General features: G+C 43.2%; 1 protein-coding gene across 4 annotated transcripts in view; it reads right to left on the reverse strand.

Annotated features, from left to right (window-relative positions):
* Positions 1-5,356: 5,356 nt before the first annotated feature.
* LOC308331472 (CCR4-NOT transcription complex subunit 3-like) overlaps positions 5,357-25,785 on the reverse strand; it is a 44,216-nt gene continuing 23,787 nt past the window's right edge. For all 4 annotated transcript variants that reach the window (XM_080786922.1, XM_080786921.1, XM_080786920.1 and 1 more), the window contains 13 exons: positions 25,324-25,619; positions 24,944-25,082; positions 24,291-24,583; positions 23,421-23,632; positions 21,900-22,058; positions 19,752-19,863; positions 19,355-19,502; positions 18,397-18,493; positions 14,572-14,773; positions 13,840-13,888; positions 13,634-13,717; positions 12,813-12,938; positions 5,357-10,626 (listed from right to left, as the gene is read on the reverse strand). In XM_080786922.1, coding sequence (XP_080643048.1) covers positions 10,528-10,626; positions 12,813-12,938; positions 13,634-13,717; positions 13,840-13,888; positions 14,572-14,773; positions 18,397-18,493; positions 19,355-19,502; positions 19,752-19,863; positions 21,900-22,058; positions 23,421-23,632; positions 24,291-24,583; positions 24,944-25,082; positions 25,324-25,619 — 2,016 coding nt within the window. In that variant the 3' untranslated portion in view covers positions 5,357-10,527. The remainder of the gene's footprint in view (positions 10,627-12,812; positions 12,939-13,633; positions 13,718-13,839; positions 13,889-14,571; positions 14,774-18,396; positions 18,494-19,354; positions 19,503-19,751; positions 19,864-21,899; positions 22,059-23,420; positions 23,633-24,290; positions 24,584-24,943; positions 25,083-25,323; positions 25,620-25,785) is intronic.

Consider the following 25,785-nt stretch of genomic DNA (forward strand, 5'->3'; position numbering starts at 1 on the left):
TCCGTCCGTGTGTCTCTCTCTCTGTCTGTGTACAGATTATGTTTTCACCCCTTGTCCGTCCGTGTGTCTCTCTCTCTGTCTGTGTACAGCTATTCTCGGGCACCGTTGATCAGGGTGTTACTTTGTAAGCACCTTTTGTCCTATAACTCTTGAACCGTATAGGTCACACAGAGTAGGGGGTCCACCTCCAACCACTGTAAATGTGCTACAGTAGGTATATTGTATTCATAAAAAACTCTACCATACTGATTAGTTCAAATAACATTTTACTCAATCCGATTCCTTCCAAGTCAGCTATACCGCCATGACGCAGAACCCATTAAAATCGAATTATGAAACAAAATGTGAGACGCCAGAGGATTCAAATAAGTTCTGGATTGCAGCTTTAAGTTATGTTGTGTTGAAAATGTACAATTAATGTGGGCTGTGCCAAACAAGACATGTTATGTCCATGCTGTGTGTGTGTGTGTGTGTGTGTGTGTGTGTGTGCATATGATTATTTGCCCATGAATTTGTAAAAGTGTATATTTGCATGTACGAATGTTATCACTGTCGAGCAGAAACCTTGTATCTCTGCGTTTGAACATTGTATGGTTTCTATTCACAGATGAATGCCCAGATACTTCGTTGTACAAGACTGTCTCACAAAAGTAGTGAAAATAGCCAATCTACAAGCTCACAAAGCATACCGTTGTGAACAATATTTTAAAATATTCTTTAAAAAAAATATTAATTAATAGGGAACAGTTCTGGACATACAAGGTTTCCATCCGACAGCAAACAATATGTGAATAATACGCGAGTATGACTTAAAGTGCCTCTCGGGCTCTCAGTCACCCGCCGCCATCGTTGCGGTGACCTACATTTGGCCCGTATTGACGCTTATCGGTTCATACATTTTACTACGTGGGGGGGGTGGATGGGTCAGTGTCATGGTGTGTGTGTGTGTGGGGAATAGACCCTCGGACGGTTTCATCACACAGTGTAAAAGTACCTCCAGCCTTCAGGCCTGCTGTCTGTCAGTCAGTCAGTCAGTCAGTGGTGCACAGAGTATTCCATCCCCAGGCCAGCTAGTACTCCAGTCAAAGTAGAAGATAGAAAGCACTGGATGATTAAAGCCTTTTTTTTAATTTACGGGGTGCATGGCAGGCAAATAACATGAAATATCATTGTCAATACGTCTTCATGTATTGGACTGGCCTGAATTTGGCTTTGAGAACCCTGTTGTTCTGAAACTATAGATACTCAGAGTACAATACTACAAGAACAAGTGAAAGTTGCTCTGTCAAATTTGTACTAGTAGTTAAAGTGCTGGAGTACTTTTTTTTATATATTTTTTTAAGACTCAAATATTCAAAAGTACACTCCAGATAAGCGGTAGAAGATGGATGGATGGATTGCCATGAAACTAGTTATTGAGGGGATGAGCCGTATGCCATGCCCTTTTGATCTACAGTAGTTCCACCCTCTGGCCAAAATATTAAAAGTAGAGCAAGTTATTTTCTTTGGTTAAAATAAGTGTTAAATAGTTCTATATTCTGATAGTACTCTTTGCTATAGAGTGTTTGTTCAGTAACAGGAGTCTCAAATAAAATGTCTCTCCGGTTCTTTATTAAACAGAAAATGCCTTTCCATGTTGAGACATCAATTCGCACTCAGGATACAGACTAAACAAGTGTAATTGGAAGTGATGAAACAAGGAAATGAGCAGACAAAATTGGAACTGGAACACTAAACATGAAGCTTATGTTTATGAAAGAGCTGCAGAGACAGGGACACTCCTGTTACTGAATAAACACATTAAAAAAAAAAGTTTGTTTAAACGCAAAAATATGGCAGAGAGTTCAGCTCAAGACCTAAAATGCCAATTAGTGAAGGCCAATTATATAAAGATGGGTTGAAGAGAACAGTGCCTCTGCCACCACTGCACTCCCTGGTATAAGTAAGGACGATATACAAAACAATTGGTAGTTATGCGGCGTTCGCATCTTGGAGCAGTGCTACAGCAGCTTAAAAGATGTATGAGTGCATCTCTTTAATTGTAATTTGACTACATTTCTGAATTGTGATGTCTAAATGGACGAGGCGATACAAAAGCTCCTCCATACACGAAGATTAAGGTAATGGCTGGCCTCCACCTGCTCGTACAGACAACACCATGTCTGTACGAGGAGGTGGAGGAAGTGATTGTTCTCCTAAAAGACATGTTTGAATCACCTACAAGCGACCTAACTCACTTCCTGTCTTAATATAAGGAGACTATAAACATGTGCAAAAGGACATCACAAAAAGGAATCCTTGGAAATGCATAAAATGAACTGTGGAAATGAATAATGGCAGAATGTATTTTTCCACTGCATTTTTTAAATACAAAATAAAAGCTAGAAAAGCTTCTTAAACACAAAACATGGTCGTACGTAGATGACCTGGGTACCGAAATGGGAATGCACACGCTGATCCGACATACCAAAGGTCCGACATGCGGAAACAACGGTCGGACATGTGGTCAAACATGCGCTGCTCCTGTGCTTGCGGTTATGGTTAGCTTAGGGTTTGAGGTAGGTTGACGAAATGTATTTTTAATCTGAGTCTGATTGCATCGCGACACCATTGACAGCTTGTAGATCTGATATTTTCACTATAAAAAAAACACAGCAAATTGTTCATTCATTGTAAATGAGGCAAACATTTGAAATAATGGTGATAGTGATTTTAAGTCATATCACCCATGCCTCCCTACTACTGTCTGTACTCCGTGTACTGTAGATCTGTATTAGCTCGGCTTATTAGCCAGACTCAAATCACACCGTGCCGGCAGGCAATTTCTTTTGCCAACGGCTGATTAGCCAGGCTAGATCTGTATGCCAAAGGTTCCCAAACTTTTCAGGCTGTGACCAACCCAAAATAATCCTATTCGAACTGGGGACCCCCCCACCCTGACAAGCACTTGTAGGAGTTGATGCATTACATTTAGTTTGACCATTTTTATAGTATAGTTTGTTGGTTAGTTGACATTCATTTTAATTTATTTTTATTTTTATTTTATGACCTCAATTACACCGACTGCCAGTTTGGGAACCACTGCTGTATGTCACCCTCACTTCGACTTGTGTGCCAAACTACATGTCGACTAATGCACTTCCTCCATAATGGCCAAGAAATTAAAAAGGTGCGTGCACTTACGACACGGGAACAGCCTGTTCCCCCGTCTCCTCCATTCTCTGCCCCTCTCTCTCTCCCACCTATACTGTGCAGGCCCATTATAGCTCCATTGTTTCCATGGAAGGAGGAGGTAAATTGCACTCAAACGTTCTTAAGAAGGCCTGACACATTACCTAGCATTACTGGCGCTGCGTATTGTAATATTCATGTGATTCCCCATCACATGAATGCATGTTGACTGCTGCACTCCATATCGCATGGCCGAACTAGGAGAGAAGCCAGTGGAAGAAGAAGCAAATATAAAGGCCTTGTAATCAAAATGTTTGCACGCAAAAGGTAATAGTAGTCATTCATGACCCATTTCACAAAATTTGCCAAAATCGTCAGACGCTTTCGGGAACTGCAGGTCTACAAGCTCACAAACTTGTGGCTTGTAATTTTGGCTATTTTCGATTAGCTGAAGTGGTATTTGTAGTAATAAAGTAATAATAAAGTAGTCGAGTACAGTACTTTGTACCAGTGCCCATGTCGTGTGTGTGACTTCAGAGCAGAGTAGCAGTGTGTATTATTCAGCTGGCCGTGCCCCAGATTGACTCTGCCTTCATCAAGTTGCTCTCCATCCAAAGCAGAGCTTGTCAAAGTGGGGTCTGGGGGAAAAGGGCTTCCCCAGCTAAAGTAGTTCATCTTATCTAACTAACTTTCCTCTTCTACCCCGGGTTTGAACCCGGGTTTCCCGCGCAAGTGCTGACATTTTTCTATTTTTGAGGGGCACTAGCTCCCTCCTATGTCCAGAAACAATGTTTCAAGTCGCTCTGGATTAAGAGCATCTGCCAAATGCCTAAATTGTATACTATAACTAATTTAGCTGGGGAACCCCCTTCCAAGGACCCCTGGAGGGTTTCCCCGGGCCGAAACCGAGAGCCACAGGTTTAGACAGCAGTTTGATGTGCAGTGCAGGTCCTGGACATGAGAATGCTTTGAGAAGCACTACACTACTGTGTATTATTTATCTGGCCTGGCTGTGCCCCAGATCCACTCTGTGCAGCATTGCTTTCATCTAGCCACTCTCATAAACACACAACAGGTTGGGGAGCTAGGTAGGGCTGCAACTAACAGCGATTATTGGATCTATCCATCCATCCATCTATCAACTTGCGATGCACCTTAATGCACAACACATACTCTTCTTGCACTAATGGCATGACAGTATGCAGTATACTAGCTTCTATGCTCATGCACCTTATTTATAAAGCTAATGTACTTCATTTAGTTAAAATGGATATGCTATTAAAATGTATTAAAAACATTTTTTTATTTTACAAAAGCACATTTGTGATGTGACAATAAAGATGATTCCATCTATTCTGGTGGTTCTCAAACCTTTTCATTTAATTTCAAGAACCCCTATAGATCTGAGAGACATTGCAAACATTGTACTTTTTGGAAACTTTAGTTACTACAGTAGTTACTTGAACAATCACGTGACGCTATAGTGTGAGACAGAAGAATACAGAGGCATATAACAACAAAATCACTTACTGTACATTGAAGAGCTCCAGATCATCAGTCAGCATTCATACAGTATGAACAGTAGCTGGTCTCGGTTGCATCCCAGCCTGTCTGCTGTCTCCCTCTCCTTGTCTGTGTCATGGCTCTCTCTCTAAAACAGTGACTCAGGGATGCAAACAGGTAAGGGCTAAAAAAAGGTGACAACATTGCATGGAAACAGCAAACCTACCACAACTAATTTGTAGGCAGGCTCTATTACCCTATTGGCCTGAATATCAGACTATGTTTTCTTCCAATGGAAATATCCTAAAAAACAGGGTTGTATTATAATCAGGGACTAGACTATTTGGCATTCAATGTTATTTTTCCACAAAGGAGTCTTGAAAAATGGGGATCGTCTTATATTCGGGACAATACGGTAGTAGTTCAATGGTAAATCAATTCAACACTTGCACAAAGTTACAGTTAAGTGAAACATCTGTGTGTTCTCCCCCACTGCTGTGTCTCCCTACAGACATCTGTGTGTTCTCCCCCACTGCTGTCTCCCTACAGACGCAGGATCGCATCGAGGAGCTGAAGAGGTTCGTGAGCATCAAGGAAAGTTACATAGTGCAGTTTATAAATATGTTGTATATATCAATACATTAAAATAAATGGTCATTTATTTTCTGAAAAGTAATTATTTTATTAATATCTTACAATCTTTTATTCATGGTTATGTCAATATGTACTTTGCTTCGTCTTCCCCCCGCCCCTCCCCCCAGCTCCACTTTACAAGTGTCAATTTAGTCACGCTGTCCCCGATGACGATGACAAATGAAAGAATGAGAGAGAGGGAGAGAGAGAGCGGAGAGGAGGGGATTGGTTTGAAAAACAAAACAAAAACAAAACAAAAAAACTGTACAACACTTTGTAAAAAGTTGGGCAGAGAGAGAGAGAGAGAGAGAGAGAGAGAGAGAGACATTGACATTTCGGCTTCTCCGGTGCCCTCTCGCCACCTTTCAGCTTCACCAAAATATGCTCAATGAAAATGAGAAAGAAAAGAAAAGCTGGTCTGTCTCGTCAATGTGGAAAAGAGTTATTTTTCCATCACCATCGTAGCAGAAACCTTGTATATTCCTACTTCAAATTATGTTTTTTTTGTAAATTATTGTCCTACTTTGTCGTACAAGAGTTTTGCGCAAAAGTAGCGAAACTAACTGATCTTCAAATTAATTTCCACCGTTTCATTATATAATAAGGTTTCCACCCGACAGCAAAGATTTGTCTGTCTGTCCGTCTATCAAAACGCCACCTCCAACACCCCCACATTTTTTAAGAAAGAGTCAAACTCCTCAATGTGTTTTTCTCTTAAGAAAGAAATAATACACAAACACGTGTTCAAAAAACAACGAAATACAAGGTCTCTTCCGCGGTTGACGCTCCAAATGTTGGAGGATAAGACGTATTTGTTTTTGTTTTCTTTCTTACAAATAATAAGAACCTTATTTATGATGAGAGGGCCATTGGTAATTATCGGATTTGATTGAATTGAGAAAAATAATTAATGGTAGTTTTGCTGTGAGTCTGCTTAATCTGAATGGGGGGGGTATGTAATGATTATAAGTGTGGCTTTATTTCCTGGCTTTAAAATGGCCAATGAAACACTTCCTGAGAAAACGAAAAAAGAAATTAAGAAAACATAACTGTACAGGGAGGAGAATGGCGCTGGCTTGCTCGTCGCTCGAGAGAAGAGTGCCAAAGAAAGAGGAAGGGATGTAACAATTATTGTGACATTATCGTATCGTGACTTTTTTGGTATCGTTACACCCCTAGTAGAGGGAAGAGAGAGACGAGGAGGGTTACGACAGGAGAGCTACACAGCTAGCTGCTCTATGCCAGTGGCTCTCAAAGGTCTCAAAGAGAGGGTTCCAGGGGGTCCCCAGCTATCAACCAATGGTTATTGATGGTTAGGAATCAGACGGACCCTTTACAGGTCTGTAACTCAAGAGTTATGGTGGTACTGTATGTGGCCTTGCATACAAAACAGGAGATGCTCGTCTGAAATATTACACAAAGGAAGTTTAGAGAACCACTGTTTTCATGCAACAGACTTTGAAGGCAGGGGGGGTAAAGCTAAGAACATAATATCAACAATAACAATAGGGATATTTACTTAGGCAGTGAATGTGTTAATTAATTGTGGGCCCCCTGTTCGTTCTGCCTGGTTCAAGCCCTCTTTCATGTAAACATCCAGTGTTGAGAAGTAGAGACCAAAGAGGGGTCGGAGGAGGGCGGCAGTGCTGGTAAGATGTCACTTGGTTCCTGCTGTTTCAGTACAACCAGAAGAGCGGAAGGAGGGCCAAAAAGGAGGAATGATGAAGGGTTCAAAGAAAGACTTTGTCGATTCAACTGCCGCAACAGCCTCAGGCGTGTTTCAATTTTGTCTGGGCAGAATCCACCTATCTCTTTTTTTCTGTAAATGAACGCCCTGCTTAACCATACATACAGATCTGCAGGCTCGAAACTCTGAGATTGTGAGGTTTGCACCCGAATTCAGTTCAGATTGTAAAACCCTGAGTGGTTGGCGTGTGTGGTTCTTTAGTGTTTTTTAAAGGAATGGGATTGTCACCTATGGTAGTGAGTGATGCTCAGCCCTGGTCCTTAGAACCAAGACGGCTGGCTTCTTTCCAAACGATACAAGGCCAGGCACTCATTTCATTATACCCGGGGGAAAAAATATATCTGATAATAGTACCTAGCAGTCTGGGTCATTGAGAAACCTTGGGTTTTATTGCAGTGGTTCTCAAATGTTTTAATTTCAAAGGACTCCCATAACTGTCAAGAGTTACAGGCCATTTGAGGGTTAAGGGACACTCCCCCCCCCCCCCCCCCCCCAACCCTGAGGGTCCCTGATAAACACTGGTTTATTGAAATCTTCCTGAGAACTTCAGGGCCTTGAAACCAACAACTAAAAAGGCAGGGCTAGTGGCGAAATCCCATTTCCTTAAATAGGGCTTCCAAATATTCAACCAAGGTGGCTGGTGAGTTGGTTATAGTGATTGGTGATGAGGACAAAGTGTAGCTGGCTGATTGATGGCTGCGTGTGCGGTTGGAAGGAAGGGTTTATTAAATAACGGCCTTAGTTTTCTATAAGCCCTTGTGGCATGAAGCGACCTGGTGGCTCTCTAAGGAACAGGGTAGCGCATTTAGTGCAATACTGTACAATGGCTTCATTTTCATATGTTAACCAGTGTGTTAACCTGGAAAGTTATATACATTTAGAATTTGTATGGGCATTTATCTGACACTCGACATGTCCTTCAATTTCTGGAAGGTCAAGCGTGAAATGTCACATTATTGCATTATGAGGAAATAATTTTTGCAACCACATCGTATGCATTACTTTGAATGTCGTTTCTGTAAGGTGGAAATGTCTTTACAAATTCCAAAATATCAAAAGTAGCAGATAGACAAGCTCAAAACGCGTCGCTTTGCACCGCGCTTCAAGCCGGCGGATCTGCTACTTTTGAGGCTTTTGTGTGACGTATGTAATATGATCAGGTAGGGCGTAAATGTACCTAAAAAATAATAAGTAAAATTAAACAATATGGAGGAGATATGAGGTTTCTGGCCGACAGCAATGATATTATGCATTTTTCCTTGTGTATGTACTGTTAGGAGGTTAACTCACTGGTACTGTATGTATGAGGCAACTGTAAACTGTAAAGTCAAGCCAAATCTCTTGGCCCACCCGCCACCAGTGACTGGCTCGTCCCAATTAATGTCGTTAGACACAGTGTATTACCAGCCAGCTGGATTTTATGAAAACAACAGGACCTCCAAAACAATGGTTGGTTTAGCTGCCAAAGGGGCTGGTAGTAGAGTAGACACTATGTATCTTTACCAGCAACAGACAAAAGATTCACTGGGACATAACTGGTGGCTTGGTGGCCATTTCGCACCCTGCTCCTTTTTAGTGTTTTGCGCGTACAACCCCCGCTTTGACGGCAACGAGTCCATTTGTAAGGAGCGAGTTGATGAGTGAGATTTAAGGTCTAGACTCCGTGTACTGTAGACCTTAAAACGCATACAAAGAGAATACTTGATCAGCCAGCGCCTAAGTCACAACACTTTGGATTATACCGTCGGCGTATGATCAGAAAATGAACGTTTTGATACTCCTACTAAAATCTAAAATGTGCAATGACATGATTTATTTCCAGGCATGTCATAATTAAGCCTGACCAAAGTCTCAGTTAAAGTCTTAATTGCAAGTACAAAAAGGTCTGATCAACACGCACAAGTGTGGCTTAAGAGACAATGGATGATGAGAGCGTCTCGTATTACGTGTGTGCGCAACTTTGGATCTTCTGCCACGCAACTCAGGCGTGCAGAAGCTTTCTTTGATTATAGATTCATTTCCACGTCTTCCGTTGCATTTCTGACGATCATTGTGCTGGCTACCACCATAATCCGTTCTCATTGCACTGCAATGCTGCCACTCAATATACAGCAGTATAACGACAACCAATCGTCTTTGGCTCGGAGAGTGGGGGATGAGGAAGGGGCAACGTGTGGGTTTTAAACACTGGTTCTCAATGTCGGATCCAGGGGGCCGGGCTAAAGGGGTTAAAGTTGACCCTTTACGGGTCTGTAACTCTGAGAGTGTACATTAAAATGGAATCCTCTTTGGGACCAAAGTCTACACTATAAAATTCTCCGGGGTAATTTTAATCTGAGAGTGTACCAAATTCTGTTTGGTTCCATTTGTACATTCTCAGAGTTAGAGACTCCTAACGGTCCTTGTGGACACCATGGTTTCTGATGAAATCATAAGCTGCTTGCTGTGCAGTTTGGAACTGTGATGGTGATGTTTCCTACTCCAATGATATAGCTTTGATCCCGCAGTGTGTCTTGTGTAGTTTGACATCTAATGCAGATGTCAAAGGTCATATTTCCGAACATACCTGAAACGTCTCTAGTCCGTTCAGAGAAAACAATAAGTAGTCAGCGATAATGTCATCACCAACTAAAATGGAAAGTATAGTTAACTTCAAATAAAGCTAGCTTCATGCCAGCCTCAACATTCTTTAGGTCGGAGGCAGCACTCCAGGTTTGTCCCAAAAGGTCTGACATAGGTGAAATTTGGTCCAAATCACTCATGTGGTTCACGGCCCACTCCCCGAACCAGACATTGAGAACCAGCGCTTTCAAACATAACAGCGAAAACTGAGCTTTTGATAGTCAGGATGTTGTGTGATTAAGTTATTCCTTTTTGTTTACATGATATTCCGCCAAAAGAAAAGAGAGTTGTTGTCTTTAAAAGAGAGTTCCAGTTCTAATAAGAGAATAAAAACAGCTTAATTTGCAAAGAAGAGAAAGAAAAGAAGGCATTGTTAGTGATGGAGGGATGGAGAGGACATGAAAGGAGAAGAGAGGAAACACAGAAGGAAAAGGAGGGAATGGAAGGAGTCAAGTGTTGGAACGGTATTGGGGGGGTGGACACATAGAAGGTCAAGAGGGAGGAGCTTGGTTTGAAGTGCTTCGCCAGACGCTGCATCCGTGGACTTCCTTCGGACGCCCTCGGGAGGGGGGGGGGGGGGGGGGGGGGTTCTCCCATCTCTTTCCTTGGCTCCTTCCCTCTTCGCAAGTCAAGTGTCAAATCCAGGAATGTAAAGGGCCTTTTTTTAAACGTCCACCCTTCTTTTGTTACTTTCCGTCGAAATCCTTTTTGCTTGTCTTTTTCACCTGCGCCTGCACCTCGCCCCTGCTCTCGTTGTTTCCTCCGTCAGTCCATCCGTCCGTCTGTCCATCCGTCAGTCAGTGTGTGTACGTGTGTGTGAGTCAGTTTTCTGTGTGTTGTGTCTATGCGTGTCACTGGAGGTCTCGATCTTCCAGGTACCTGTACTCGAATGTGAATCCTTCCTTCTTGCGCTGGCCCCATTTCTCATAGTCAAAGTAAATGTATGTTCCCTGAGGGAGAGAAAGAGAGAGGGGGCAGAGGTCAGTTGGACAACAATTTTCAGAGTGCAAACAAGGAACAAAAACAATGATTCATTCATTGGTTCTCAAACGTTTTCAAGTCAAGGAACCCGAAATTGATATGCATTTGGTCATGGACCTCTGAAAATGTTTTGTGCCAGGGACCCCTAAAGAGAAGAGATTTATGTTAAAAAAAACATTTTCCCCCCCAAAAATAGCAGATATACAAGATGACAGCGCAAGCACAGTTTTATCGTGAACATGAGTGAATGAGGACCAATTATGTGAAGATACGGTTGAAAGTGGGTGAGGGGCAGCGAAAATACAGTCGACAGTTATGAAGTTTTGAATTTGAAGACTTTGGCTGTAATACCGTGCCTAAAATAGGTACACCACTTATTGCGATTAAAACCCTCAAAATGCCAAAATGTGTCACCTGCCATTAAAAAGAGTACACATTTTGAGGACTGACTTCAACAAGATAAACTCCTGCACATTTCTATTGTAAATGATTCTAGTTGTGCCAGTGACCATTCAGACTCGGACACGCACACACACGCACACACACACACACACACACACACACACACACACACACACACACACACACACACACACACACACACACACACTAAATTACCTTAATTGCTTACTCAGTGTTGCACTGGATAAGAACGTCCACTAAATTACTTGAAAGTGAAACGTGAACTGAAACGTACACGCTCCAGTGAACCAGTGTTCCCTTCTACAGCGTAAAGGAGCACTCCACTGTTTCCCAGCCTCATGTACAGTGCATGCCCTGTGGGCAGTAGGAGTAATGATCAATACATGGTGTCGAGTTTGGTCAGTTGCTCTATCGTCGAAACGAAAGCAGCTCAGATTGCAGGGATTAAAGCAGGGATTGTTGGGTCGTCCGAAACCTGTGAATTGTGAAACGGCGTCAAAGGAGTCCTCCACACTAGCGCTGTGTTTTCTAAACCACTGTTTTGGTTGGGATCCAATTGTGGGTCACAGACCGATTTCCAGAGGGTCCCACTCCCCAGAAAAAGTAATTAATATAGCATTAAACTAATTTTATTTACTCTATCCATTTATATGTTAGAACTAATTGCTCTACGGCCTCTGAGCGAGGCCAGAACAGGAGAAATGTGAGCCCGCCTCTTTTTGCCAGTAAGGAGGCAGGCAGCTGCGTTCTGGATGAGCTGCAGACGCCTAAGCAACGACTGATCTATGCCGACATACAGGGAGTTACAACAGTGGAGTCTGGTTGAGAATGGAGACGTGGATAATCCTCTCTAGATCTATGGGGGAAGACCTTAGCTAATACTCCCATCTGGAAAAAGATACTTCCAACTACAGTGCTGACTTGTTTGATCTGAAACTGGCATCAAAGGTGACTACAAGCTAAACTCCATGTGCAGAACGGGACAGAAAAACGGAGTTTTCTCATCATAATGTTTTTTGCATTGATGGACAGAGTTATTGAGACAAATTGACTAAATGTCAACATAATTAATAGTGGGGTGTTCTCCTTCAACCTCTTGAAAAAATACGATCTACAATCTTACAATTTGTGAGCTTGTAGGGATTTATCGTGGAGGTTAAAAAAAGAAGGGGGTCAAATAATTCCCGGTCAACAAAGTATGTCGTCTCTGTCGGGTGGAAACCTCATATATCCAACCTTAACTTTCTGTGATAAAAAAAAAACACCCGTGTGAACTGAGTGGTGCAACTCCGTATGGGGGTCCCCGGTGGGTCCCCGGAACTTCCAGGCCCACAGGAACGCGCCCAGAGTGCCAGCCCGGTTCCGGCGAGCCGCCCCGCGTCCGAACCGGTCGAGAAATGACAGAGTTACCCTGTGGGGGAATTATCATTTAGCAGACACCGCTCTCTCTCTCTCTAATTAGCAGGCAACAGTGCAACACTATCTCTCTCTCTCTCTCAGTTTCTAGCACAACAGCACCAATTTTGCCCCTACTGGTACTCTAAACATAGGGACGGACACAGGGATAGGTACATAGGGACATTGCTGTTCCTTGGAGTGGTTGCACCACTAAAAAACGTGGGTGTTAATTTATGAAAAAAAAAACACAAAAAGTTAGAAGATGGAGATAGGAGGTTTATGCCCAACAGCAACGATATGGGGCTTCAGTAGTTAAGGAGGCAGAGTGACTGACCTGCTCAAACTCGTCAGTGATGGTCTTAGGCTCTTCGTGTCTCTGGAACCACATCATGTACTTGGTGTGGAACCTCCATGACTGCTTCTTCAACGCTTTGGCTGCCAGATACTGAGCTTTAGTGCCCTGCAGAGGAGAGAAAAATCTTGTTAGATCTCATCATAGACATCATAAGAACAATTGTATCATTACCAGTAATACGCCTTAAAGGCAATAAAGCGACCGCTAGGGCTGAGTGTGGGTCCTCCTGGAGAGAGTTTTGATGAGGAAACATCTAACCTGCACCAACTTTCCATGAGGGGATTTACAGCGTCCTGACCATGAGTGACTGACTGATGTTTTGACTGACTGTTTCTTTTATTTGCGGTGGGGAATATTTATGAATTGCTATTGTATTGTGTTCCTGTCTCCTGAACATTCATTGCGTGCGTCATATTATTGATTGAACATTGTTGACCACTCTGAGTGACACTCTGGAACTGTGCATTGACTGTAGGAAAACATATGAACATTTATTTCATTTTGGGGTTTGGTTTTCACTTCTGAATATAATACACTGCTGGTAAATTCTGTCTGTGTATTTTCTTCATGATTTTCTATGGCATTGTGTGTGTATTGTTTGCTTCAAGGATTGATATCATTATATGTCAATCCCGTGTACGGTGTTTGGGGGTATTATTATTGAACCCTATTTGTCAGACCCCAACACTTGCCCCAACAAACCGCTACAACCCACCGTGCACACACACACACGGTCACACGCACACACACACACACACACACACACACACACACACACACACACACACACACACACACACCTCCAGGTAGTAGAAGATGAAGAACAGGGTCTCTGTGGACAGTCTCTGGTAGAACTCTACAGAGTCTGAGTGAGGAGGGGGCACCTGGTGGGAGGGGAGAGTCTTTGTCAGCGTCACCAATGACATTTCACTGGATGATGATTCATGGTCATCATGCAAACAATAGAGATAATTGTGGTCAGTTTAGGCCGTTACATAATCATTACCTGGTGGTGGAAAGGCAGCGTGGGGCACGGGTTCCGCATCAGGTACTGCCTAGTGTAGGAAGCGCACGCACACACACACGCGCACACACACACACACACACACACACACACACACACACTTCAATATCCATAACATATTTTTTTAATGAAAAATGTGTCATCTGTACGGTAGAATAATACACATATACACACACTATACTGTATAACTTGGGGTGGTTGTATTTAGTCTCCCTGCTCTTCTATTGAGGCATATATATCGTGTCAAGCCAAGACAGGATCTAATCTGACACACATTTTGACAAGATCTTTATCCTTTCACCTATAATGACATGCCCTAAATAATGACATGACCTAAATCAGTGGTTCTCAAACCTAAGTGGGTAAATGCATGGTTTCTAATAAAAAATAATAATCTAAATCTAGAAAGTAACATCGAAAATTGACAAGCTTGTGGATTTGCTTCTTTTGTGTGACGCTGCAGTATGATCAAGTAGGGTATTAATTTAGGAAAAAAACTATACAAGATAAGAGGTTTTCGGCCTCACGACAACAACAAAATATACTTTATTTACTTTCCACCTCTTTCTTTGTCGTTTTGTCCAGGTGGGTGTGGTTATATGCCTAAACCCTAACCTCACAAACACTATGCCTAACGTCAAAACCCCGCCCCACCCGGTGGCGAAACACCAGGACAAGAGTGTCCGGTGGTTGTACTGGGAGTCTGGGACGTACCTGATCCTCTCAGAGTCGGAGGGGTGGGGCATGTGCGTCCAGGCTGACTCCTGCATGGCCGCTTGGTACAGCTGGTCTTTGGAGAGGGGCACCGGGCCCAGGGGACACACGCCCAGCGACGGGGGGATGCTCACCTCCGACAGGGAGTGCTGCTGGGGGAGCGCCGGGGGCCCGGAGGGGGCCGTAGTGCTAGGGAAGATGTCTGACGAGGGAGGGTTACATTTATCATTTTCTCAAAAAAGAAAACAACAAAAAATCCTAGCATCGCACCGCCATTTCCTTCCTCTGATTGGCTACCGCAGATCACGTGACACGTGTGTCACGCGCATATATCTTTTCTACGTCCGAGCATAGACATGGCAACGCCCCGCCTGCCTCTGATTGGCCTACCGACACTGCCAGCCTTACCAGAGTTTCCTCCGAGGTGGAAGATACATGGTGGTCTTGGTGGATAGTCTGCCGCGAGGTTACTCCATGGTGGGAAATGAATAAATAATACAAGTACGATATAAGAGAATGACAGCTTGGCACATGCGACAGTAACTTAAGCAGTAACTTATATTGTTTAAGCCGTTGGCCTGTTTATTTGTATACATGTGTAAACTTGAAACATTATTATACTGTAAAAAGGTCTCTTTTCCCTTGATCTTTATCTTTTTTAGCATAATAGTATTAGTTTACTATAATTAGATTAATACACGAAAATCAACACTAACACTTTAGTTTAGAACACAGCCAAATCAAATCATAGTACATCAATCAATTATTCAATCAAAGCAAACGGCACAAACAATATTAGTTTGCCTCTAATTAAAGTTACAAGTTTCTGTCGCGTGTTGTACGCGACAGTACCCTTGCATGTCGTCTATGCTCGGATGTAGAATAGATATACGCGTGTCACACAGTGAAATGCATGTTGGGATACAGATGCATGATGGGAAGCAAGTAACTAATTTAATGGGTCACAGCTTTCTGTGCAACATCGCCATCATGTTATCACCAGCTAATTCTGCTGTCAGTAGTCAGTTCCCACCTGCTGTCGTGTGGGAGTTCCGACTGCTCCAGACCGTACTGAATAACTGCCAGTTTACATAACATCTCCAGACTAGGACTAAGATGTCTAAGATGTACAGTCCATCGAGTGTTTCGGATCCTCCAAAGAGGATGACACATGTGCGAGTATTGTGCATTGATGTCGTGGATGTTGTCTCCATTGCCAGTCCCCAATATAGCAAACTGATCGTCGGCACAATCACGGTCCAGCCAAGGTTCTAGTAATCTCTGGTTTGGCCAATCGAGGAAGCCTATGACTGTTGATTTCCCTAATAATAAAGCGATAAACGGGCCAGAACCAGGCAAGTTTCTGGTAATCTCCCACGCTAGGCAACACAACAGGCAGTCTTGCAGGCAGTCAGTCAATAATCTGAGTCAGTAATTTGCTCGTTTACATATCACATACATTTTGTCAATGGCGTTTAATGTTTTGATGTTTAATTTACGTCATATTTAGCGGAATTCTCTGAATTTCTCTGTTCATCGTCAATGGCAAAACTTGAGGCGGGCGGGGACAAAATTTAGCAGACATTTGACCGGAATTATTTTACCGGGTCAATGGCAAATCATGAGACGTGTGGGGACAAAAGCTGTTTATAGAAGTCATCATACATCATCACATTCCGTGCTCAGCCAATCAAATCATCACATTCTGTAGTATACACAAACACACAAAGCTTGGAATAGGAGGGGCTAGCGCCCCTCAAAAATATGTTATGGCGATTCAGGTCTGGTGACTTGGCCTATGGCGGGCCTAGTCTCGATCAAAAATCTGATCGCAGCAGCTGATTGGAGTTTGCTTGTTCTCCCCGTGTCCCTTAGGGTAGTTTCCCTCACAAAAACATGCAGTAATCCTGGTCTCTAAACTACCTCCCCCTGGCCAGCCGGGGCACCTGATAGAAGGGAAAGGAACTGGTTGGAAATTGGAATAACATGTTCCTTCCACGCGCTACGTCCGGCCGGGGAAACTCTCTCCGGTCAGGTGAAAATAAGCAGCATGGACTCCTCATGCATAGGAGGTCAGTCCGCTGCCCCCCCCAGGTTGGCAGAGGAAGTGTAGCGCCCAGTATTACATTAGATAATTGACACTGGGTGAAAAAATGGGTTGCAAAATTGTGGGATAAAAAAAAAAAAAAAAACATGGATGCCACCAGTGTGGTAACTTACGACCGTATCGATCTTTTATTTTAAACCGTTGCGTTGTACATAGGGTATATAGCCACGGCGAATTTGCAACCCCAGTCCCTGGTTAGGCCTTTCTATACAAATTTGAACTACGGTACCTGAATTCCTGTTCTGTTCTTTAACTATATAGAAGTGTCTATTTGTACGTCTCTAAATGTTTTGATGAATTGAACATGGTGGACCCTGTTGTAAACAAGTGTAATGCTTAATTGGGTCGTCCACTCACAGTTAACAGTCTTTGTATTGAGTTTGTGCTTGAAATGTACTGTAATTCTGCAAACTGTTAATAAATATTTCAATCAATCAATCAAACCTACTGGTATACTAAAGTAAATGGGGATAGTGAGCTATGATAAATAGTTTCTTTACAGAAACGACAGGTTTTTAGAAACATCATCATCCACCATATTTTACCGTGTTTGTTTACATGCTAGTATTGCACGTTGACTATGTTTGTTTAGTTAGCAACAGTGTTAGCCACAATGATTGACAACGACATCATATGCTTTGCTACTACCGGTATTTTGATTGGTTGGTGTGAACCAATCGGCAAAGACTGCCACTTTTGCAACACCCATCCCAGAAACCGCTGCCGTGGGAAGGGCTTTCAGTCTGAATAATGAAGTTAAACGAAATTTAAATTGTGCCAGACTATCTACCCGTTTGGCTTTTTGGCTGCACAATATGTGTGGAGCTCAACCGAGCGAGGGACAGCCAATGGACAGAAGAGCGGAGCACATCTGGCCGTTTCCCAATGAATGAAAGCCTGAGGGGATAGTGAGCATGTAGAGCTGCTGATTTCCGGTATGCAAAACGAACACACAACAGAGTATATAAATAAACAAGCATATAAGCGAAAGCGTTACAAGGCAGGGCTGAAAGTCAGTAATCAGCAGCTCTTGTATAGAAGGTGGTAGAGTGTAGGTGGTGACACCGTGCTCCAGTATGCTGCTGCTCTTCTATTTATGCTCTGCCTGGCAGCAAAGTGGGGCCATACAGTACCTTTTATCAAACACACTGCTACTGGGCTGCGTGTGTGACTGTGTGTGTGTGTGTGTGTGTGTGTGTATGCGCGTGACGTGCGTGCATGAGATCTCTGTATCTCCACATGCATGCACTTTCCTTATCGTTGAAATGTCTTTACCTACACACACTCACTACCCGAGTTTGATTTAACAGCCTTAGCGCCGCTCATTTTAATGAACACAGGATTTTCACCGTCTGTATGTGGGCACTGGGCACGTTGTCATTTGCATGGGTGTTATGTGTGTACACAACATGCTGGTGGTGATTCTGCGTGGCGGGCATTGAGTATTGGGGAGAGAGGGGCTAGGGGCTCTGTGCTTCAACTGTAGCCCCAAGGTTTCCTGTTTCACTACAACTTCCCATAGCTTACTTCGATTGGCTCAGCCGCAGATTTGAACTGGGAATACATGTGGCGGCGTCAATGTTATGTTTCCGGTTCAAATCTGCTGCTGGGCCAACAACTATGTGTGTGTGTGTGTGTGTGTGTGTGTGTGTGCGCGCGCGCGCGTGCGTGTGCTAGACGGAAGCATATGAATGATGAGGAAATGATGAAATGTGTACCTGTGGTTAGATGCAGGGAGGGCATGTCCCCCTCCATCCCTGAGCTTAGTGCTGCTCTCTCAGCCATGGACTTGAGGCTGCTCAGAGGCTCCTGTGGCTGGACGAGACCACAGGAAACCATGAGAAAACTGTTCTCCATAAGGTCTCATGAATGATGCGTTCACACACTGGCAGCTTACTAAAGACACAAAACTGCAAGGCAGCCTTTCTGCAGGCCTGACGTCGAAAAAAAAGAATATATATTCAAAGATTTGTGCCGCATTTTCACGATTTGAGTGGCACGCTAGTATGAACTTGTAGATCTGCTATTTTTCAATAGCTAAAGTATAACATAATAAAGTCAGGGATTCCCATACTGTGGTGCGTGCACCCCTTATGGTGCGCGAACGCCTTCTAGGGGGTGCGTGACATGAAAAGGGTAATGGCGGGTTTATGGTGTTATTTAACACAAACGGCAAAATCTGCTAAAACACTATTGTAAGGAGATGTATAGAGCAGCTGCGGGAGTATACAGCAGCTGCATGTCTCTCAGTGCAGTGACATTCTGTGATTCATTTATCAAAAACATAACGGTAATGGGTCGCACACACCAACTTGGTCAGGAGGTAACAGGGGGTGCATGGCCAAAAACGTTTGGGGACCGCTGATTTAAGTCGTTAATCAATTTGTATATCGATATGTATATCAAAAAATAAAATGTATATTATTTATTTAAAGTATTACCGTAGATTATAAATATATTAATCGTTAGTCTTCGTTAGAGACTTCCAAAAGTTCTAGGAAATAGGTGTTTTCGCCACAAAGCGAGTCAAGCGACCAATATTCTGTGTAGCTTTGCATCTGCCAATGTGAATTGTGAACGCACCATTAACACTTTTGAAGCATGAATTCATGATTTTTAGACCTTATTTTTTACATAATGTTTTACATATTTTTACCCGCAGAAATCCCGTCTCACCTTGAGGCTGTCGGAGGCCAGCGTGTAGGAGAGCGGTCCGTTGAGAAGACTGACACCGCCTGCAGGCTTCACCTCGCTGAAGGAGACCGAACAAGGCGAGCTGGGGGGTAGACACATGGACCCCAGTAAACTGGGACCACTCTCCTTGCTGGGGAGGGGAGAAGAAATACTTTAATATTGTTGTATTGTTTGTGGTTTCTTCTATGATTGTTACATGTCAGGGAAATATATCTGTTTCTTTCTGAAACATCTTGCGTAACCGTTACATGTCAGCGACTACAGATACAAATTTACATCATGCTAAGTCCGACATAATTGTGTCCTCAAAGGAGTAGCTCACATTAGTTCAGCATTAGCCATTGTGGGGAGCACATGTACACTACAGTAGCATACTCACGGCTGAGGCTGATTGGCTGTGGACGTCAGAGATGAGGATTGGCTGCTTTGTGACTGGCTGGCACTGTTGGGGGCGGAGTCTGGCGTGCTGTCCGCTACCACAGCACTGTAACCTGAGGCAGAAAACAGACAAGTCAAGTCCCATTTTATTATACAGTACAGCTCAATTTCACAAATCACATCCCAGAGGGCTCCACATAAAACAGAATATTAAAAGCAAAAAGGATGTATACTGTACAAGTGCAATGTACATACACATAAAACACTGTAAACAAAAACATCAAAATGGCACACTGGTAAAACGTGTGGTGTAGTACTTGGTACAGATTAAAATATGCCAAATGCTGACTGCTCTAAATGGAGGGTCCTGTCTTGGTAGGAGAATGTTCTGTAACCTACCGATGTTGAATTTATTTGGGGACACAGACCGAGAGAACAGCAAATTAAGTGGAATTGAGGCTTAACTGCGTACAGCAAAACAAAACTTGTTTGAGAGGCTTCACATTTTAAAATACATAGGATTTAAAATTAAGTTACATTCTTCACTATACTGAATCAGCCCTTAGGCAGCTTCCACTCTTTTCAAAAGCTGTAAAATAGAGGAGTCATAAGTTGCAACTTGCATTTTGACTGCAACATTCACCCAGAAGTGACGACAACCCCACCACCCCCGCACGTCAATAACACCCCTAGTGCACAATAACCAGCTTTCTTACAGTAATAACATGCAATGAATGATTTGTTGCTTCATGTTCTTGAGTTCAAGATGGAACCATTCCCAACATGTTTCACAACCTTTCTTTCCAATTGGTTTTACCTTCAATTCAACTAAGGGAACTCTGGTTCACTTCAAACACAAAAGTCCTGTGAGCATTTACAAATCTGAAGCACTGAGAAAACTGTTGTACCTTTCTTCGTCCTTTTTTTCTTTCCAAACTTGACTACGGTAGCGGTGGTCTCAAAAACATAAGGGAAACTTTGACAGAAAAAGACTGCTTTTTAATTGCACTTTGAGCACAGAGCACTTTATGTGCATGATAAAATAAAATTAAATATATTTTCTTAAGTCTCTTACTTCTATTTTCTATATGGTGAGCGAGTCTTTTTCTGTCAAAGCATTTTCAAATCAGCAATAAAAAAGCAATAAAAATTATAAAATAAAAAAATATTTAAAACTATGACTAAAGCTTTGATTACAATTAATGAAGATTTGTAATTATTTGGGGAAAATAGCAGATCTACAAGCTTGGCAATCTTTTGCTCATTTTGTACGCCACTATTTTAGAACAAAGGACAATAGAGGTTTAAGTAGTTCATCAGGCTAATTGATTTAGTCGATCATATATATAGAGTTTATTTGTGTGGATTTGTTGATATAATTTGTATGACTCTGTAGTAGACCGACAACAACAATATTGTAGACTCAAGATGCCACTTCATGTTAAGCGGGTTACCACCTGACAATTATGGTTATGAGTCGAGTACAGGTTGTGACTCTGACGTAAAGTGTATAATTATGGTCTGCCTTGAGCACAGAACCATGGACCACTGACCTGGCTGTTCCCAGGACTTTAGTGAGAGCTCATGCAAGTAAAGAGGTTATTTCACTTGACTTTACAGCACTTTTTTATTTATTTTTATGTCTGGCTTTTGTGTGCGCAGCCCAGACCGATTTTAAAGTTGCTCGATTAAATTACTTTGAATATTTTATATTGATTTCATTCCCATTGTAAATTAATTTTCTGAAAACTCTTAGGATTTAGAAAAGTGATTCTCAAAAATAGCAGATATACAAGCTTACAGCGTGTCACATCTTGTACATCTGCTATTTTCGATCATCTTGAACGTGTGAGAACTACTGATTCAGAAGGCCTTTGTAGAATCGGCATCAGGTCTTTAACCCATTTTGGGCGGGAACCCCTTTTGGCGTTAGCATTACGTTATGCTTTAGCTATTGAAAAATAGCAGATCTACAAGCTCATAGTGCGCCACCAAGTGGCGTGCTACGAGCTTGTAGGTCTGCTATTTTTGAAAAATCTGATCTCAGGTCAGAATGGGTTAATGAGATGTTTTTGGTTGTGGTTTTCTTTTTAAATAGATAAAACAATATAAATGAAATCAAAGGAACAGAAACACAGCTGATGCTTACTGGAGCTGCCGTTGTGCTTGTGTGTGCTGGGTGACCTGGTGGAGAGAGCTCCGAGGCCCAGCAGGCCTCCTAAGCCCACTGCTGACGTGGAGGAGCTGCTCCCCACAGCGCTGCCTATGACTCCCACTCCACCTCCCTGCTGCTCCCTGAGCACACCTCCTAGAGGATTCACATCCAGTTCATCCATTATAAAACACACCGATTATATTAACCCTGACGTTGAAAGAATATATATTCAATGATTTGTGCCGTATTTTCACGATTTTTCAAAAATAGCAGACCTACAAGCTCGTAGCGCGCCACTCGGTGGCGCGATGAGCTTGTAGATCTGCTATTTTTAAATAGCTAAAGTATAACATAATGCTTAGTTAAAACACCAAAAGGGGTTCCCGTCTAGAATGGGTTAAAGTAAAGATGTAACCTTACGACGGAAAATGCTTGTACGACCAAGTCCTAATGTGCAATTTGTGAAACATTATGAAGGGAGCCCCCCCCCCAACACACATACACTAGCTCTGATTCCTTAACAATTACACTATAATGTAAAATGATGATGTTTTATTAATATTGTTCCTGCTGCCAACCAGGTGAGAGGCTTTTAACTTTAACCTTTACTTTTATATGAAATATCTTTCCACTACAAATGCTCCAATCTTAAAATAATAACCGAAAATAGCCTATCTACAAGCCTGTAGAATGTAGATCGGCAATTTTCGCTGTGCAATATGCTGCCATAGAAGACATGCTGACTATGGAATCCAAATCAATCGTGGCAACTGAGAACTTTAATCCACGTTATCGCTAATGAAAATGTAATAAAATATAATGAATGAATAATCAATCGATTCATTGATATATATAAAACAATAATAAAATACAAAATAAAACATGATTATTCGAGAAAGTAATAGATTTTACTTGACCATTAAATGTTGCGATTTAAGTTTCCATAAGCAAAAGTTGCACAGGGCAGATACTGTATGACACCAAAATGGACTCGTCAGAGTTATGGGGGTCCTTGAAATTAAAAAGAACCATTGCACACTAAATGGAACAGAGCCTTAGTTACAATCATGTGCAACACCTGGGAAGGAAGTGGGGAAGCAGCCCTGAAGCTAGAATAAATAAAGAGGATAGAGCACGGAGGCGCGGCCTAGGCTCCTGCGGGAGGTTTGCACATGTGCAGCGTAAACAGGAACTGCGATCCAGCAGAGGTGCTGGAGGTGCATGAGAGTTGCTGACCATGTATCAAACGGTTATTTTTGTGAAATGACAAAGGAACATGGATACTGTTCATTCAAGTGCTGTGGGTGATATAAAACATTTGAAAAGGGAAGGGTGACTGCTGTTTAATTCTCAACTGTTCCGGATCTCATTATTTACATCACAAGTTATGATCTTTCTATCTAGCACCTCTGCTGGAACACTCCCTCCCGCAGGAGCCTCCGTCCTCTATCCTCTTTATTTGTCCTAGCCCTGTAGGAAGAGTTATTCTGTGTGCATAGAGCCCATTGTGCCTACCTCCTATGGGGCTGGGTGCGACCAGAGGAGGCCCTCCTCCTTGCATCATCATCACTGACTGAGTGGAGCCCAGCCCACCCAGCATGGCGGCTCCCAGGCCCCCCACACCACTCATCCCCGGGGCCGCGCCCAGGAGACCCCCCGATGTCAGCCCGCCGATCGCCACTGCTCCGCCGCTTCCATCGTGGGAACGCATGATGCTCCCCGCGGAGCTGTTGATGAGAAGAAGAAAAAAAGTTTCTATATGATATTTTATTTTACCTTTTGTGTCAAGACAAAATAAAACGGCAGTGCACAACAGGACGATACCAAAAACAAAACAGACAGATAATAATAATAACCAGTAAGACGGCCTGAGGGCGAGAAGCGACGTCGCACGAGCCCATAGACTCCAATGCATTCCGTAAACTTCCGGTTGTACCTTTTCAATATAAGTCTATGTAGAAGAGCCTGGCCCCATGAAGTGAACAGAGTTGTCCTAACTCCATGAGCGCCATCTTGAAGTGCACGCACAAACGCGCCCACTCTGTTTCTTTCAATCGCCTTTATCTCCAATTCATTGTCAATGGATGGAATTTCTGGTCAAAACAAGCTTTATTGGTCTATAACCAACGCTGTAATGGCTTTCTCATCGCCGATTCGATAACACACACAGTGTAAGTAACATTTGCAACATCCGGTCGTGGGATTTGGCTCTTCAAAATAAGGGTTGAATGGGGAGACATCTTGGCAGTACAAGGTGAATTAATTAATTAATCCTGGCGGGTAAGTAGTCAAAATAGCTGATACCGCGTGGTGTGCTTGTACATCTGCTAGTTTTGCTATGTTTGGGTCCCGTAATTTCGGATCTCGACCTTGAACTAACAGTACCTGATGGAGGACATGGGGCCAACCCCACCCAGGGGTCCCCCCGACAGGCCCGAGCCGATGGCGCCTGCGGCCGCCGCCTGGGCGTAAGGGGCCGGGGTGGAGCCTCCCAGCAGGCCCGCCATGGAGCTCAGGGACGCCGGCATCCCTGACAGACCCAGGCTGCTGGTGGATGTGAGGGAGCTGGAAGCTTTCCCCATGGAGAGGCCCAGGCCCAGCCCCAGGCCCAGGCTGTTGGAGGTGGATGTGGACCCTGACAGCGCCAGCAGCTGGGAGCTGGAGGTCATCATGGGGCCCTGCGTGGATGGGTTAACGGGTTAATCATTTTTTTTAGACCTTCTTCAGGCATTTAACAAACGAAAGCTTGCCATCTTTAAAATGAAATAAAAATCAGATTTGTGAGTGCGCAACCTCCCTTTATTTTTCATCTATACTTTATTATGACTCCAGCACCTCACCCAAGTCTACTGTTAGAAGAGCAGTGTTTGTTTTTTACACAAACTTCTTTTTTTGAAAAAATGTTGAATGTTTTTGTGTCAATTTGTTTATATAAACAAAACAATCTAACAAATATGTTGATCAATCCAATATTCTACTATTAATCAAAAAAGTATTGGATATAGAATATCTGATAAAACGCTGTGTAGTTGCAGTACCTGTGTGCTGACGTTAGGGGGCGAGCAGGCGGAGGAGGAGGTAGGCAGGAGGCTGTTGGAGGAGGCGGGGTTGCTGAGGGAAGGGGAGGGGCCCAATGGGCCCATGGAGATTTTGGCCTGCTGCTGCTGCTGCGACGGGCTGAAAACACCAGGACGTTTTAGATCAGCGTTCCCAAACAGGACACATTTTTATGGGTCCCGACTCAAGTAAAGCAAATCCCATTTCTTTTTCCAACATTAACATTTATTTTTTAATAGTGTTATACATTTTAAAACAAACAACTCTGAAAACTGCTATTTTTAACAAGATCCCCCAAACACACACTGTAGTAACTCTGAGGACCCCCAAGGGGTTGTAAATCATTAGCGATGTGTCTTACTAGGGCGTTGACGTGTTGAGCAACTGCTGCTGGGTGGCATTGCTGTAGCTGCCAGCGGACGTGTTGGACAGCAGTCCACCCATGTTGCCCAGGAGACTGTTCCCTGCGGTGATGCCCGCTGCGATGCCCATGCCGCCGCTGCTGGTCCCAGGCGCGCCCACGCCAATGGAGGTCACCATGGAGATCATGGAGGACAGCTGCTGCGGCCCTGAGGAAGAGGAGCAGGACGAGGAAGAGGAGGAGGAGGAGGAGGAGGAAGACAACGACGAGGAAGGGTTGCCGTTCTTCACAGGCGACTGGAGCGGGGAGGGAGAGAAAAGTAACATAATTCATACATATAATTTATATGGCGCTTTTCTAAGTACTCAAAGTCGCTTAAAACAGAATCAAAATAATATAAAATGCAATTATGTAATTGCATAATTTACAGGATAATCAGCCAAATGGCGCAGATTATGCATG

This window comes from Protomyctophum bolini, assembly GCF_963924005.1.
Source record: "Protomyctophum bolini genome assembly, chromosome: 17".
Lineage (NCBI taxonomy): Eukaryota > Metazoa > Chordata > Actinopteri > Myctophiformes > Myctophidae > Protomyctophum > Protomyctophum bolini.